This window comes from Bemisia tabaci, chromosome 1 (genome assembly GCF_918797505.1).
Source record: "Bemisia tabaci chromosome 1, PGI_BMITA_v3".
Lineage (NCBI taxonomy): Eukaryota > Metazoa > Arthropoda > Insecta > Hemiptera > Aleyrodidae > Bemisia > Bemisia tabaci.
In genome coordinates, this window is record NC_092793.1 from 21,951,997 (window position 1) to 21,970,184 (window position 18,188).

At 37.8% G+C, this 18,188-nt stretch overlaps 1 protein-coding gene across 4 annotated transcripts in view; it reads left to right on the forward strand.

Annotated features, from left to right (window-relative positions):
* Positions 1–15,767, forward strand: part of LOC140224221 (sal-like protein 3) — a 207,660-nt gene extending 191,893 nt beyond the window's left edge. For 3 of the 4 annotated variants that reach the window (XM_072297951.1, XM_072297958.1, XM_072297953.1), the window contains 6 exons: positions 1,396–1,529; positions 6,633–6,969; positions 8,653–8,798; positions 9,738–9,905; positions 10,467–10,617; positions 11,734–15,767. In XM_072297951.1, coding sequence (XP_072154052.1) covers positions 1,396–1,529; positions 6,633–6,969; positions 8,653–8,798; positions 9,738–9,905; positions 10,467–10,617; positions 11,734–11,876 — 1,079 coding nt within the window. In that variant the 3' untranslated portion in view covers positions 11,877–15,767. The remainder of the gene's footprint in view (positions 1–1,395; positions 1,530–6,632; positions 6,970–8,652; positions 8,799–9,737; positions 9,906–10,466; positions 10,618–11,733) is intronic. The other variant, XM_072297955.1, reaches the window with a different exon arrangement.
* Positions 15,768–18,188: the final 2,421 nt, after the last annotated feature.

Here is an 18,188-nt window from a genome sequence, read left to right on the forward strand (position 1 = left end):
ATTCATTGATGATTCTCTCCAAATTTGAAATTATTGAATGCGTGTATGTGATATGTATATTTACGGGGGATAAGTAGCAAAACAATCTTGTAAAAAGATTTTTAAATGCATGAGACATAGCACGAGTAATTCTGAAAAGTTTCTTGTTGAACATGTTTTGAGTGTCCCGTATACTTGAGCTGTGGCACCATCGCAGTTCTCTCTCTTGAAAGTACATCAGAACAATGAGTGGAGATTCTAAAGAGTGTAAGATTGTATGGGAGGTGATAATTTGTGTGTATTTCGGCCGAGACGGGACGGGAAGCGCTTTCCAGGCCAGCTCACCTCTCTCTTTTTATGAGAGAAAGAAAACAACTTCCACATCCTGAATTAAAATTAAAAGTGTTTCCGCACAGATCGCTCCGCGCAGGAATGGGGAGGAAGCGTGAACTTCTCTCGCACTCAGTTTTGCACGCTGTTTTATTAGCTAGCACCGCTATGAACTGTTTTATTTTAAATTATTATCATCCGCAAATATTATTTTATTTATTTATTTATTCAATTAAGTACATACAAAGCTGTTGAGACTGCTTATGGTACGTGTCAGGTGTTGTCCTCAAAAACACTTAATTTAAACACATGTACCAATAAAATTTACAACAATAATAGGTTAGTTTTCAATTGTTGAGTATTATTAACAGTTATATACAGAAATTCCTCAGAGACAATCTTCACTCAGACATCTCTGTATTTAGCTATCACCTAGATATATCTCCTAGATACAAATTTTTAGGAGCAGCCCAAGACGATGATAACAGTGGAACAACAAAGATGAAAAAAACGGGAAACAAGGCTAAAAATACACAATTATGAAACCCGAGACGTTTCGACTCAACACTGAGTCATTTTCAGTCGGAAACAATAAAAAATTTTTTAAAAGAAAAACGCTAAAAACCTGAGCTCTACATGGTGGGGCCGGGATCTGATGGCATCGATGTGTCTTGTGTGTTATCAATTTTCTTTTTTTCTCTCAGATCCCGGCCCCACCATGTAGAGCTCAGGTTTTTAGCGTTTTTCTTTTAAAAAATTTTTTATTGTTTCCGACTGAAAATGACTCAGTGTTGAGTCGAAACGTCTCGGGTTTCATAATTGTGTATTTTTAGCCTTGTTTCCCGTTTTTTTCATCTTTGTTGTTCCACTGCTATATCTCCTAGATATATCTAGATATGTCTATAGATTATATCTCTATTCCTTCGAGAGAGACGAGCTCTTTCTTTTCTCCCAGAACATTTTTAGCATGCTCTATTTTTTAAAAATGTTTCGGAAGTACACGCGTCGCAGGCGATTCCATTTCTTGAGGATTGGCCGTACAAAACTATTTCACAATATCTGATTTGTATGTTTATTTTTTTACAGTGAGGGGCAATACGACTTGCAATATATGTTACAAGACTTTTGCGTGCAATTCAGCGTTAGAAATTCACTATAGGAGTCACACTAAAGAAAGGCCTTTCAAATGCACCGTCTGTGATCGAGGATTCTCTACCAAGGTAACGTATTTACCTCCTCCTCTGTTTTTATCACTTATCATAAATTAAGGGTTGAAGAAGGACTGGAAACTTATCCTCGTTTCATGACGTTTCTGATATCGTCGTCTTTAATGTGATCGAAAACCTGCAACTTCTAGAAATAAAGCATGTCGATGGCCAAAGTGCGAAACCACGTATTTTCATTGCGATGTTTCAAAAGTTACGTTTCAATTTTATTTTTTCGTAAGAGATAAGCCAACTGTACAGCCTGAAATGAATATTTTGCTGACAAACAAAAAAAAAATTTGAAAGGTTTCAAGAAAATACGGTCACTGTGGTTTCCCAAAGAAAAAATAAACTATGACGAAAGTCTGCATTGTTGCATACGGAGGTACGCGGTATTGCATTTTGGACATCGATGTCCATCTGATCTCACTATCAGTCCGTACTGCACTGTTAAAAAAAACGGAGTGAGACTCAGCACAAGCGCGAGTAAGAACGGGCCCTCACTTCGCCGGACCGAGGAGTCACTCCGACGGAGAATCGGCTGGACGGATTTTGGGTGCCGTACGCATAGAAATCACTCCGACGCCGGACGGATTCGCGGGAGCCGCAAATTTAGGGGTTTGCAGCTAGGGGATGGTGGAAAGGGGTTAATTGTGGAAATAATTTTTGAAACCATGAAAAATAAAAATAATGAAACCATTGGTACGTGATTTAACCGATAAGGTTAGAAATTTTCTACCTACATTGGGAATTGAACCCGGGACCTATCTAACACTAACCGACGACCCTACCGATTGAGCTATAGCGAACGATGCATGAAAGTGACACAAAAACGGTATTTAACGTCGATTTGAACGGACCGCTAAAATATTTTCAATCTACCTGGATTTGTCGTGTATTTAGTTTACTTTACTATATTTTTTAACTATATTTTATCGTTTTACTTTGTTTTATTTCCTTGTTGTCTCTATTTTTTCTTCACTCTATTTTATTTTTTCAAGCACTTCATTTTTTTTTCTTTAATTATTTACTTCTCATTCCTTTACTTTGTTTTATATTTACTGCGATTTCTTTTAATACTTCATCATAATTTTTGGACTTCACTTTACTCTTAAAATTCATTCTATTCTTTAACATCATTTAGTTGTTTCCCTTTTTTATTTTTTTCTTCATCTCCTTGCTCCCTCTAATTATTTACTTCAATTTAGTCTTTGACTTCATTTTATCATATATTTGATTTACTTTATTTTATTTCTTTTCTTTTGTCTCTGTTATACCATAATTTCGACTATTCTATTATTTCCACTATTCTATTATTTTTTCTATTTTTTTCTCTTTAAATTTTTCATTTTCATTCTGAGAGTGGTAGGCTTAAAGGGGAGGAGAGACAGTATATAGCGCTAGTGCGAGGGAGAGAAGGTGCGCGTGACTCCGGGCCGGCCGTACTGCAGCTCCGGTGCGGAGTGCTTTGACTTCACATGCAGCCCGTCTCAGCACCTACGCGCTGAACCGCACTCCCGTGTTCATTCTCACTCCGGATTTTCCGTCGGACGGAATCAACGATTTTTAACAGTGTGACATGCTGAGGAAAAACGCAGTATAAACATTCAAGAGTTGCCAAATTTCACCGGATGAAACATATATTTACGACAAAAGTCTCGCACATTTCTCCTTGAAGTTTTCAGATCCTTTCGATTAAACTGCGAACACAATCGTTTGAAAATCTTGAAGATAAGCATTCACAATTTGTACAGTAGATCCGTTTTTTATTGAAGGAGATATGACAACGTCTGGTGGTTCGTGTGGCGATCTTCCTTAGCACGGTAGTGTACGCACATCGTCGCTCCTCCGGCATTGGGGCGTATCTTGCAGTGGCGTGGCGTTAATTGCGATAGATCGATTGTTATGCCATTTAAAACTATGGAAAAGGATCGATAAACAGGGTGTTCGCAGCGAACACCTTAATAATCGATTCTTTACCATAGGTTTAAATGGCAGAACAATCGATACGTCGCAATCCACGCCACGCCACTGGTATCTTGATTTCCGTATGAGTCCTAGAATGCATGAATTCATACGTAAAATGGGGCTCACGTGGAAACTTAGCTACGCCCTTACGTCAGAGAGGCGACGATATGACGTCAAGATTGATCTACCTTTGTTTCGGTGCGACACTCGGTCGGAAAATTGAGAAATTGGCCTCGGCTGGTAACGTCAAAGCGCTCTTCATTGCGGCGATATTGATTCGCAGACATTACCGTCGCCCACTTCGATTTTTCGCCTGGCGCTAATTCTTTTCAAAGGCGTCGCAACTCTCTCTCTCTCTCTCTCTCTCGAATGTGGGTCTATTTTGGGACCCCCCTCCCTCGCCTCTCCACCTCACGAGCATAAAAAAGAGGGGGCAGAGCGGAACGCGCCTTAATTAAACAAAACGTGATGATTTTAACAAATTAGTTGGAATGAAAACAATACAAGATGAATAACAGTGGATATATGGCTCGTCTTCGCTATTGATAAATGCGTGTAGCGCTTCAAACGCTGTCCGCTCCTCGTCTTTATTTATAGTTCACGGTTTTATATCATCTATCTATCTTTATGCCCCCTCCCTCCCCGGCTCCCTTACAATCGTTTTTCACTGTTGTTCCAAACAATGCTGGAACCTCCTGTTTTACGCCGTTCCGCATTCGAGCGATGGAGAGAGTTTTTGAGTTTGAAGTCGTCCACGCATCGTATTGTGCTTAACTGCCGAAATTGAGTTCCGAGAAAACACATCTTTGCTTGAATGCTGCATTTTGAATTGACAAGGATTCCAAATTTTTAGGCTCCGATTCATCATGTTTCCAGTGGCGGATCCAGAAATTTGGCAACACCGAATTTCCTCCATTTAAACCTATGCTAAATAATCGATTCTTGACGGAGCACCTGGCCCCTCCAAGAATCGATATATATATCCGTAGGTTTAAATGGAGGAAATCCAGTGTTGCCAAATTGCTGGATCCGCCAATGCATTTTTCTTTAGTGGCATTTTAAATATCGATGGCCGAAGTGCAAAAACACGTATCTTCGTTTGCGACGTTGCAGACTTCCTGTCATTCAGTGTTTTTTCTTTGGAAGACTAGTCAATGTAATTTCTTACGTGGGTAGGTAATTTGAGGTAAATGCTATGTCTCTGACAAAATCTGATTTCTCCAGAAACGAGGACTACTATCAGTGCCTGAAAAACAATTTAACCATCATCAGTCACAAGGGGCCCTGTGCAGTAGACTTGCCAATATTGTGAACATGCGTGCAAGATTGCGGTGATATTGCCGAATCGTTCAGATTCATTCAATATAGTTGAAAATGAAAGTATGAAGGGATTGACATCATTCTGAGGCACGGAGCTTACGAGTTTTAACTCGCGCATCATTAATTCCCGCCTGGCAAAACGGGTGCGAGAACCTTATCACGAAGTTATTTTTAAAAATAACGCGATGGCAACGTTACGAAGACGTTATGCCGGGCGAAATATTCACCTCCTCCCAAAAGTTGGCAAATGCTACCGGGAAATCGGGCAATCCGGCTCGGGTCACAACTCGCACACAAGCACAGCCGAAAAGAACTTAAACCAACTTACAAATGAATGCGTGTAACAAAGAACACGGTGATTAATAAACCGAAAATTTACAATAAATGGGAAAAAAATCCCGGCGAGAGAAAGATTGAGGGGGGGGGGGGGGGGCACGCGAGACTAATAATCCCCTGCCTCCCACCCGCTCGCCGCTGGTAGCATTCTAATTCTGGATCAAGTTCAAGTAATGACGATTATATTTTCCTTTCTTCTGGATCTCCATACGGAGCCTCGTTAGCTACGCGACTCTATTGTTCTACCCAGAGCTCATTTTTATAATCCGGTGTTTCCACAGGAAACGTTCGTAATTTATCGCGGGGCAACTAAATTTTAATGCCATCGTTCTCTTTCTTCTCCCTCTGAATCCTTCCCCGAGCCGTGTTAAATTTTCCCCTGTTAAAAATTGAATCAGTGAGAACGAAAACACACAAACTCGAAAAAATGAAAATAATCAAGACACACGCAAAACTACACAGTAGTTAAAAAGGTTAGTGGAAGAAAAAGATCTTTGGTACCGAAAGACAAGTTGTACTTTAAGACACTTTAAAGGGTCAAGTTGGAACAGATGCGTTAACTTCAATGACCCTTTTGAAAACTGACTCTCATACATGAAATTTGAGCATTTTTGAGGTACCGAGTTGGTGTGTTTTCGCTCTCACTGATTCATTTGTACGAAATGGTAAAATCTAAGTTTGAAGCACCCAATAAAACGATTCGTATCGCTGGTTCGATTTGAATCCTCCTATTCGTATCCTAATCAACTTTTTCTCAATAATGAAAGAATGTAATTGGATTTGGATACATGGGGCTGAAGGCCACTAATGTGTCCTCAGACTAGGCGATTTCTGCATGTGCAGGGCACTAACTGGACCTTGTTCAGCAGGAAGGAACCAAGCCACATCAGATAGTGCCAAATTCAACTGGGCAATTTAATTTCTTACAAGAGAACGATTATGCGGATTCCTTTGAGAGGATCCTGCTTCGCAGCAAGCAGAAAATTCACTGAAATTTGCCGAAAAATTCGCGCAATCGTTCCATGTAAAAAATTAAATTGCCCAATTAAATTTAGCAATAGCTGATGTGGCTTGGTTCTCTTCTGCTTACCGCTAACCATTCTGCCGTGCCAAGGGAAAACGCCGTATGAACCTTCCGGCGTTGCTTTTACTTTCGGGACTTCAGCATTCTACTGTTGACTTACCTACATGGTTGATGTTTAACAACGTGTTGGCAGTTTCGTTTTGCAAACAAGTCGAAAATGGCCGAAGTTTACGAAACTCGTTTGGCTCATGACGTCACCCGAAGCTCATCATTGACCATGTAGGTAGGTCAACAGCCGAAATTGAGGTGATGACTGTTGCTCCCTAATAATTGTCCATAAGGAACTGTTGAATCCCCGAAAGTAAAATCTTCCACCTGTCGCTAGGAGGCCAGTGGAGGGTCTCTTGTCTCTGAGATTAGGGGATCTCTGCATCTGCAGGCCACTAACTGTCCATCTGCACCTGTTGCAGGGAAACATGAAGCAGCATATGCTGACGCACAAGATCCGCGACGTGGGGGCGCCGAACAACCACGGCCACTACGATCCGAAGACGCCACTCTCGACGACCTCCTCGCTGCACGACGAGACCTCCAACGCCTCGACGGAGAGCATGAACACGAGCCGGAGCGAGCGGGAGCACCCCGTCTCCGTGGAGCCCCCGACGCCCGCCCCGCCGGCGCCCCTCAAGATGGAGCCCACCCCGCCGCCCCCGCCACCGCCGCCGCCCCCGCAGCAACCCCTCGCCGCCATCAAGCGCTCGCCCCCCGAGGACCCTGCCGGTGCCCCGCACCCCAAGCGACAACCAAGTAAGAATCACATTCTCAAAAAATAAATCCTTGGCTCTAGAGTCCCTTTATACTGAGAGTCAAGACACACATCCCTCATGGAGTCACAAACGGGAATAAAGATTACACAAATTGAACGTTTTTCGTAATCTTTGATCGGCCCATTCTCGAATTCCTTTCTTCGTTCCTTCCCTCATTCCGTTTGTTCCTGGCCGAACCCGTAATTCCCCGGTCCATTCCAGATTGTAATCTTTGCAATCGGTAAACTGTAATCTTTATTCCCGTTTGTGACACTGTGAAGGCTTAAAATACGGGAACCAATCAGAAATGGATTCACATTGTCTTGACTCTCAGTATAAAGGGATTCTACTTGGCTCATGCTTGCGTCCAGTGGCGATTTCTTGAAATTTGGCAACACTGTTAATACTCCATTTAAAGCAACGAACTACACCTCTAGAATGGCCACGAGATAGCAAACCTGCGTAACGCGCATGGGCCGGTTTTTGAAGGCAGGAGGGGGGTGGGAGCCCAAGTATAGCTAACCTCAATCTCCATTTCTGCTGCATCTTGCCCATAAGGATACATGTGAAAATTTCAACCTTTGTAAAACTTCATTTTTTTGAGGTTTTCTCTTTCAAAGTTTCCTATTTTTTGAGTAAAGAAAACCCTTTTCGAGGTGCGATTGTTCAGCAATCTTTTCATTGCTATCAACAATATTCGGCAAAAATGTGGGCACGTCTGACATGGGTTTAGATGGCAGCCTGCTGTGTGAGCCCAAGTAAACCTAACCTATATCAACTTCAAAACGTTCCGGGTCTCTAATACTGGTCAGCCATTCTAGAGGTGTAGTTCGTTGATTTAAAGTCATTAGATATATCGATTATAGGCGAGGCGAGCTTCTCCGCCTTAAATGGAGAAAGATTAGTACTGTCAACTTCCAAGAATCGTCTTTGCTTCCATGATGATTTTTAAATTTGACGTCATGAGTTTGTTTTAGCTTCCTTCAAGCTGAATTTCTCTGGGAGCAGGAAAACATGCTTGGGTTTAGCAAAAAATTAGATGCTGTCAATCAGCTTAGGATCATTCTTCATATGATAAAAAATAATTATTTCCTCTATAAATGTTTGGTTTAACAGCACCATAATGACTGTATAGTGTGTACTTTTTTACTAAGGTGTTGTGATAGGTGAATGATTACTGTCACTTCGAGCCTTATCCAAAAAGACTTAAAATTTGCTTAGGTAAATGTCAGATATCTTGTTCTCTCTGTGCATAGAATCGGTTTTCACCCTGAGAATGTCGATTTTCTAACATGACAGAAGTGAGTCGCACTCTCAATTCCTAACCATACATGAAACTGTGGTGTACCGTTTGTCGTATCGTTTATAAATGAAGGCGATTTTATTTTTTATTATTATATCAAGCTTTCTCAAACACTTAATCTGTTCAGTTTAGTTCCCTATCTACGATTTTTATCTTTAAGCATTGTGAGATATTTATGCGCAACATACGTCGAATAAAAAGGAATATTAATTTCTTGTTTTTCATTGTCAAGAACTCGTCACTCGTGTTATGCGTTTACGAGTGCGTGAAATCGCCTAATACTTGACTGAGAAATTGTCGTTGGAAAGTTTGAATCAGGTACCATTTTCTTCGCTGCAATGTTTTTGCTCTTTCTCATGATCAAATTCGTCCTCTTTTCAGGTATACCAAAACATTTGTGCCATGTTTGCAATAAGAACTTTTCATCCTCATCTGCACTTCAAATTCACATGCGCACGCATACAGGAGACAAACCTTTCCGATGCACTGTTTGTCAGAAAGCTTTCACTACCAAAGGCAATTTAAAGGTATGTAATAACTAATTGATGTTACATAACTCTTACTCTTATAACTGCTTTTCAGTTTTAAACCAATCAGCAGAGGAATATTGTGTAAGCCCTCTATTTGGCATAGCTTTATTTGACGAACAAGGGATGAAAGATTTATTCATCCCTTCAATTGAAAACAAGTAAATTTGCCATCTTCCGTTTGCTTCTGGCATTGATCGAAGGTATACTGTAATAAGGTGAAAAAGTTAAGAGTCAGAAGAGGTAGCCAACACTGTCCATCATTAAAATATAAATTTTGTTTCATGGTTGTTCCAAACAAATTTTTATTCTACTCTCTTTATTTCTGTTTTATTGATTGCCCGACTCGTAATGTACGTGTTATTAATTTCAATTTGTTTAATATTACCACGCTGGCGAATAGCACCTTATGCGCACTCATTGGTTGCCAAATTGCTTCTAATAACATTTATTTTTGAAACAAATTCATGCTTATTTCCCGTCCAAATCTATAAATACACTTAATTAAATTTTGAGTTTAAAAAATGCAAGAGAAAAAAACCATAAGTTTCCCTTAAACACATTTTTTTGCAAAATATGGCTGGCTAAGCAGTATGGAACATGGTAAATGATTCAAAAATTGAGCTAAAAGCCAAAACAAATGTTTTATTTTTTTTGTAAGTTTTATATTATTTCTCATCTACAGGTAGTTTGAAATATTGCCTGCTTACTTTGGCTTTTAGCTCGATTTATTAATCATTTACCATTTTTCCCTCAAACTTTGTATCTCAACTGAAAACGCATAATTGGCAACGTTCGAACGTTCATTTTTCTAACTTTGTTCTCTTCAGCGCGCCAGGGTCAATTGTCATCCCATTTCCGTCCTAATTTTCAACAGGAATCATAATCAGTACTCAAGTATTATTTCATTGTTATCTTTACTATTTTTTATGTCATCAGGTACATATGGGTACTCATATGTGGACAAACGGAGCGTCCCGGCGTGGACGGAGAATGTCCTTGGATTTACCTCCCCTGCCCAAGGATTCGCCAGAATTTCTCCAGCGGCGTCCTGATCTCTTTTATCCATACCTTCCGGCACCATTCCTCAATGGAATGCAGCAAAAGGTACTACTTTCAACTTTATCACCCAACAATATTGTAGACTATTTTGAGCACTTAATCCAGAAAATTTATTGAGTTTTTCTTTTGAGTAAAAACATTACTTTTGTGTTTAGACACACATTTGGAATAATTCGCTCCCTTTTAGTAAAAATGAAGCGACTTCTGATAGGAGTATGAGCCTGAGCACTTAAATTCGTTGACGGCTGGCCTACAGAAATTTCTCACCCACCTCCACTTTTGCAGGCTTTTGCATTTTTCCCTCAAACGCAGAGGAAAAAATTATGGAAATTTTCTAAATATTTTGATTCCTTTTTAGTCAGGTTTAGCGGGACGGAAGTATAAACAATGTCACAGACTAAGATACAAGGGTTCCGACTTAAATAATTGATTTTGTCTTTTTACACATGTAATGTAGTTGATTTACCTAACTCATGCACACCCACTTATATTGATCGTTTCCCTATTTTATTTTGTTGCTCATTCAATTTTCATGGTACGGTTTTGTAGGTCCTATTAGAAAAGTGATTGATTCTAATCTCCGGTGTTCATGTCTCCAAATTACAGTTAAATGAAATATCAGTCATTCAGAATGTTGGCAGCAACGTAACTAATGGTTTACTTGGATTTGGAGCATATGGTGGCCTACATTCAGGAATGAAAACCCCTCCATCGCCTCTATCTGAAAAGCCGGCACATTCTCCCTTACAGCACCTTGGTGAGTACCACAGTACTTAAATATTGTGTTGAGCGATATCCTAAAAAACAGAGATTACACCATCCTTTATTTTGATAGCATCAGTTTGCACTTTCGATCATACTTGGGATCATTGTGTTGCCTATAGTAAACATTGAAGGCGAACTGCCATGGCGTTAAAGTTACATCTTTCTATTTGATGGTATGCAAAATTTGTTGTGTGTATTCCGGGCGAGCGGGACATTTTACGATGATACCACCATTCAACCACGGGGGAGCTCGTGTTGCCTAAACCGTAAATTGTAGGCGAACTTGTCAATGCGCTTCGATGGACGGACAGACACGCTGCGGATTTTGTTTAGGTGGACTACTATTGATTTTTCTCAGTATTCATTCTTTTACTTGTATTTTTCACAACATTTCGTCACAATGTCCTGCGAATCCACAAAATACCCTATTCAAAATGGTTTTCAGACTTCTAGCATACTATAATTTTTCAATTTTGGCAAGATATCGTCGTTTTAAAAACGTCCAGCTTTACGAAATTTCCTCTTGCAAATTATATTTCTATACCAAGACTGTTGCGAATTTCTACCAGAAAGTTTCACTGGTTTTTCTTGTGACTCCACGGAAGAATCAGTCAAAGTTGGACGAAAATTGCACCGTCATACACTGAAAAGAAGGTGCTTGGCTCAAGCATGATGACTCTTGAATTTGCCCCCAAGAATTTTTTCACCTTGATTTAAGCTGAATTTTTCTTGATGTAAGAAAAAGAATGCTCGGGTTAAGCAAAAAAGTAGTTTATATTAAGCAGCAAAATTCTTGATATAAGAAAAAATACTTCTTGGCGGCAAATTTTAGATTCTTTTTTTCAGTGATGTACCTGAAAAAATTGAATTGTTCGAGTTATCTGTGAAACCAAAGAAGAGAGTCGTGTCTCTCCGTCTGGGAAAAGACAATGTATTCTAAAAATATCTTGGGAATGTTTGAGTTGGCTGTTGTATTTTGAGGGGGAAAAAATATTATAAGATTTCATATTTCTCTCCTTCTATCTTGAATTTGTCAAATCATCTTTTTGGAGTTTAAAATTGGTAGTGCAACAGTAAAATATAGTATGATTTTTTGTTTTGTTATCAGGAACCCCACCTGGACTGTGGGATCTGCATTTTAATAGAAAATCTCCAAATGAAAATAGTGAAGATCAAATGGACTGCCCACCTTCCCCGCCACCTCCTGGTCATGTTCCACCACCGCCACGAGGAGAGGGTTTGGCAGCTTGATGGCAGCCTTCGTTGTTCAATTGGGACTTACATCTAAGGCCTGTTGAATCAACTAAATAAAATGGTCAAAAAAGAGTTTTGTAAATAAGTACCAAATTTATCGTGCAATTTAAAAAAAAAAAAAACTGGTAAATTCGTTTTTCAATCCCCAGTCAATAATGCATCACTTTGATTTCATTGATTTTGTTCTCTCACTTAGAGGTCCCAGAAATTGAAGAAACTGTACCATTATGCCCTATCGCTCAGCACTTTTCACGTTTAAGTGAACGGTTGAAATATTTGGAACAAGCTTCATCCAAAGTTTCAGGATGCACATGCTGATCCTAGGTATCTTATTCCCGCTTAGTTTTAAAAGCATTTTTTAGAATTTAACATTAATATTACCTTATGGGTGCTTTATTAACCTGAGTTTTAGATTTTCTCTGAGTTACTTAAGTGTTTGTTTAAAAGAGAAGAGAACATTCGTTGGTTATGAAGACCAAGTCAGATGAATGTAGGAGGTAAGATTTTGTACGGAACATTATAAAAGTTGCATATTTTCGCTCGAACTTGAAAAATGTATTAAATTGTATAGATAATCTGTAAGGCAATCATCATATTGAGCAAATATGAACTCTATCCCTTCAAATTTTGCATAATTGCTTATCATGTTTTGCAAGATTTCGAAGCATTTCACCAAGATGGTTTTAATGATGGGGTAGCAAAGATAATTTTTAAAAAAAGGAGGAAAAAGCAGCTAGATTTATCAAAGCTTTTTTTGTGTTTGACAATTGTGTATTAAATTTCTGGAGACAGGTTTTTTTTGTAAATATCTAGGTAATTATATGTTTATTTGTGAGAGGAATCATTTACTTTATGTTAAATTTTCGGAAATTGTACATAAGCGTCAATAGATAATACCTTAAATTATGAACAGAAAGACCGTGAGAATAACTATGAAGATGCATACTCATTTCAGCATCTACAAGTACAGTATAATAAAATCTGATTTTAATTTCCTGTCACAACAGATTTCATCTTTCCGTACTTACTCATTAATAGGAGTATCAGGACAAAAATTAGGAGTGGAAGGACAAAATTATCTTTTTCTAAAATCGAAAGGAAAACTTTTTCTTCTTTTTTTTTTTACACTTCCACAACTAAGGGGAGTCTTGATCGTAATTTCATATTCCAACGATCTATAGATACATTAGTACCTATTACTTCAATGTCAGACGGAGGATTTTTTTCTCATTAGAGTTCCTCTTCTAATATCTTCGAACATCAACGTTCAAGTTGAATAATTTACATATGTTTCATGCAGGTGAATTATGAGCACATGTCAGAGAATTATGTTTTAATGACTATTGCAATCACCTTGTTAAATGCCCCTTTTCAAAAGAAAATTGCCTCAATTTTTGCAAGTTACGTTATCATTTGATTCTACTCAACATAGAAACTAAGCAACTTCCAACGTAAATCTGATTACAAGGGGAAATAATTTAACTTACTGATACCTATTTAGGTAGTAGGTATTAATTATTCAAAAGCTGTTCATATGCAATGTAAGCTGTCGTAATATTCTTTATGAGTTGTTGAAAAGTAAATACCCCGATTCCCTCAATCTGTTTTAAATGAATGAGTCGTGTTCTCTATTTAAAGAGAATCTCTAAAAAAAATATAGCATTTGTATATTTGTGTATAGGTATTCATCATCATAATCGGTCTCATCAGTCTGTAGTTGTAAGTGTCACATATCTCTATTTGTTTAATTTGAGCAAGCTGAATTTCAATCGAGTATGAAATTGATTGGTATCTAGTTGTTAGTCTGTTTTGCAAACCCATTTTGTTTCGAGCTAATGCAAAGAATGCGTCTTGGTACACATTTTCTCGACTCAGCGGCTATATAGATGGTTTATTGAGCTTTAAAACGCACACTGGCAAATAGATACGAAAATGGAACTGACAAAGGCAAACAACCAGGTTTCTGTTCAAATATATTTATAACTCATGTTGAATTTGATTCAAAACTTTCATCGTTCTGTACTGCTATTTTTTTCTTTTTTTTTCATCATGCGCTCATTTCTCGTTCTTATCTTTTAAATACTTTTCCCTGTCTTGTAAAAAAATCGTGCTTCGTGAGCATTGATCGGAAAAATGAAAAATAAGTACAGTCTATTGTATTTTTTACTATTCGCATGTTTAGTTATCAAATATGAAGAAAAAAAGTCTTATTTGCCTCTAGATTTAATTTTAATCTGGATGTCATTTAAAAATCCTGGTATTCTATTTCACCACGATCATCCAATAAACTTGCAACGAGAGGCAAAGTCACTCTTTTCTTTAGGCATTTTTCAGTTAACTTTCGTTTAATTCCGTCTAAACACATTCTGAAAATTAAAAAAAGACGATGAACTACCTAATTAGGTGAATATGCTTTTGTTTTTTTGCAAGCTTAATTTGATGAAGTGATTCTGGGGAAGTTGTAAAAAATCTCTAAGGCCCATGTACCCACAGTCTTAAATTTGGCAAGCTCGATTTTATTTTCTTCAGTTTGATTAGTGTATCATTAGTATTTTTGAATTTTTATTTCCTTTAATTTTCTAAATGGAACTTTGTTGAAATTGTAAGAAAAAATATTTGTGTTAACTTTTGTTTACTTTCTACCTATCAATTGTTATAGGTAACTATTTATTTTCTGTAAAAATATTTTAAATATGTCATTTTCTCCTTTTAGTTATTCAAATTCTTTTGTAGATACTTAACTTCCTTTTCTTCATTGAATAATAAGACCAATTACAAATTCTATTCTTCCTCTTTGTTAGTTTGGGCATTGGGGCAATCAGCAGGTTCTAATCAAATATTTTCATCTTTTAATCACTACTTTCATTCCTCTTCAATGACGGAAATGCCAATTTTCTCACCCTTTATTTGAAGAAACACACGAATGATTAGATAGTTGTCAGCTTGAGATCGCTAACTTTTCTACGGTCTAATTTTGCACGTGGTAATCTTTAAGGCATGCCTACCCACTAGGTTTGAAAACCTGTGTATAGAGAGAACTTCCAACTGTGGGAGATGTTTTTAATAGTACTCATAATTGTGAGACGACCCATGTGAATACCTTTTTCCTTCCTATTTTCCCTTCAGATTTCTGTTCGTCCAATTATTTATTACCTATATGTATCTGTTTCTATTATTAGTTACTTTTTTGCACAATAGTGACATTAAGAGGAAAAGTAATCTTGGCTCAAGTATATTTAAGAGGGCTCGTGCTATGCAGCTTCTCTTTGAACAGACATCCAACTCAGTTGATTTGAACGCAAAGGAACTAAGAATCATTTTTAAAAAAATGAGTTAGGTAGGTGCAGTTTTGAGCTTCATTAGCCGCACATTTTCTCCTGTCAAAAATTTTAAGTTCATAAAAAATATTTCAAATGTGAAGCTAGCATTCTACTTTACCTCTAACATGGAGTTTTATCCGAGAGGAGTGAAACTTCAGAACTCTTTTCTTCGTTCTATTTAATGTTGCATGGTTCCTTTCTGTTAATTTCGATCCATTAATGCCTATATGATTATATTTTGTGAAAAAAGATAAATTGATAGAACCTTCAAAACAAAATTATCAGGGAACGAAAGATTGGCTACTCGAACTTCAAGCTGAAATAGGCTCTCATAACTGTAAAAGGTCTAATAAGTTCCTCCAAAAATATTTATCACCTGTGATACTTGATAATTATAATTTGTATTATTATTGAAAATATTTATTATTTCTTCCTCCTTCATTTTATTTTAGGTATTTCCTTTTGTACTGTATTAACATCCATCCAAATGAGGGATGTTCATAGTCAGATTTGTAATGTACAGCATAAGATTTAATAGAAATCTAATAAAATGGAAATGTAAATTCTATCCTCTCGAGTTTTTTTTTTTCAATTCACCCATTATTTCTATTTCCGACTTTATTGCCCACCCCCTAAATTGATGTCCTCCTCAGAGAAGACTAAACAAAAGTCTGCATTTTTGGTAGAACTAGAAAAACTGACAATGCAACATTCATAAGGATAACATCTAAACATTGAAAAATGAAGAAATTTCTTGTGTCAGTGAGATATGGAGATCTACCAGGCCGATTCACAAGATTTTTTTTTTTTTTTTTTGAGTGTAGTGATGCGTCTGAGAATTTGCTGAATTCGATCAGATTCTATCCTTTGTAATTCCCATTTTTTTAAGAAAAATTAGAAAGGTCTATAGTAGCTGCAGTTCGGTTTTCTATTTGTTGTTTTGCGCGGTCTTTCACCCACAGCTCCCGCCACCTCTCCCATCGAAGCAGTCGCATAAATTTATGAGTCGCCTTCCAATTTTTTGAGGCCTCATGAAATTCACTTGCGGCTTCAATAAGTGGTTCACGTTCTCCAACGATCCTATTTTCCAAGAAGAGAGTGAGAGACTCCTCAGGCTTGGCTATACAAAATTTTAGTGCAAATATTTGTAAGGGTTGTTTGAAAACACAAATACTTAAAAAAGAACAACTTGCGAGGAAACGTGTACTTGATTTTTGCCAACGCCTTACCCAGGATTTTATGCGAGACCTTTAGGTCAGCTTCCTTGAAATGCTTCATCGTTGATTTGTTTCTTTATGAACTCACGATCAGTCCACCAGTGCTCCGATTCGACGGTCCTGAAGCAATCAGTAACGCAAGATAAATTCTCTGCAAGCTTCAGGTCCTGCCGCACCGAACGCTCAATCAGCCGTCGGTTGATGCACATTTCTGGCTGGACTTTTTTCCAACTCCTAAGCTAGGAAAAATACAAAATTCTGGCCAAAGTATCACAAGCGCCATGCGTTGTTTACAAATTTTTGCCGCAATTTTATTTTTTTAGATAGAAATTGTTCAACGAAGCTGTCCGAAAATTTCACTGAATTTTTTGTGTTCTGCCGATAAAATTCAGTGAAATTTTCGAACAGATTCGACCAACAGTATATTTTTCTGTTTAGAAATATAGTGGCGGGAAAATATTTAAACGTCGCATGCCGCTTGTGATACTTTGGCCGGAGGGTGACTATGTTGAGACGCGCACCATAATCTCCTCTGTATTAAGAGACCATGGAACGACGTTGCCACATTCGTCGTTCCACGCGAAATGAAGCTTATTTACCTCGATTGCAACGTTGCAAACCACATTTTATGCTTCAATTTCGATCAGTATTTTTTGAAAGATACGCACAGATTCTCCGAAAAATTAACAATAATTTTACGAACGATTATAATTAAAATCACGGGAAATTTCGTCGCAATATTTTATTTAGTCCTATTTTCCTTATCTTCTTTTTACCGAAAAAAACCACGGTCCCTGATTCTAAATCGTAGGTATTAAAATAGTTACTTTTGTTTTTTTATGGTGAAAATGTTGTCTAAGTGTCGCAGCGATTTTAGCGTTCGTCCCGCTCGCGAGGGTCGGCAGGGCAGTGAAGAGTCAAGACATCTTCGCAGTATGAAACTCCTTCAATCCGGCGGAGCTGCAACATGCGTACACCCGTGGTCGAATAGTTGTATGTTACGCCTGCGCGTAAACGAACTCAAATATCGATGGTTCATTCCACGCTAAATGGAGCTTATTTACCTCGATTGCAACGTTGCAAACCACATTTTATGCGTCAATTTCGATCAATATTTTTTGAAAGATGCTATTACCTACGATTTAGAATCAGGGACCGTGGTTTTTTTCGGGAAAAATAAAATAGGGAAAATAGGACTAAATAAAATACGCGACGAAATTTCTCGGGATTTTAATTTTAATCGTTCGTAAAATTATTGTTAATTTTTAAGAGAATCTGTGCACATCCTTCGAAAAATATTGATCGAAATTGACGCAATAAATATGGTTTGCAACGTTGCAATCGAGGTAAAGAAGCTACGTTTCGCGTATAATGAACCATCGATATTTGAATTCGTTCGTTCGTACGCATGTTGCAGCCCCGCCGGATTGCAGGCGTTTCAAACTGCGAAGATGTCTTGACTCTTCACCGCCCTGCCGACCCTCGCGAGCGGGACGTACGCTAAAATCGCTGCGACACTAAGACAACGCGTCATTATTTATGACTCCCTTCTAATTTTCACCATTAAAAACAAAAAAAAAAAAACTATCCTAATACCTTCGATTTAGAATCAGGGACCGTGGTTTTTTTTCGGTAAAAAGAAAATAAGGAAAATAGGACTAAATAAAATATCGTGACGAAATTTCCCGTGATTTTAATCATAATCGTTCGTAAAATTATTGTTAATTTTTCAAATCTGTGCGTATCTTTCAAAAAATACTGATCGAAATTGA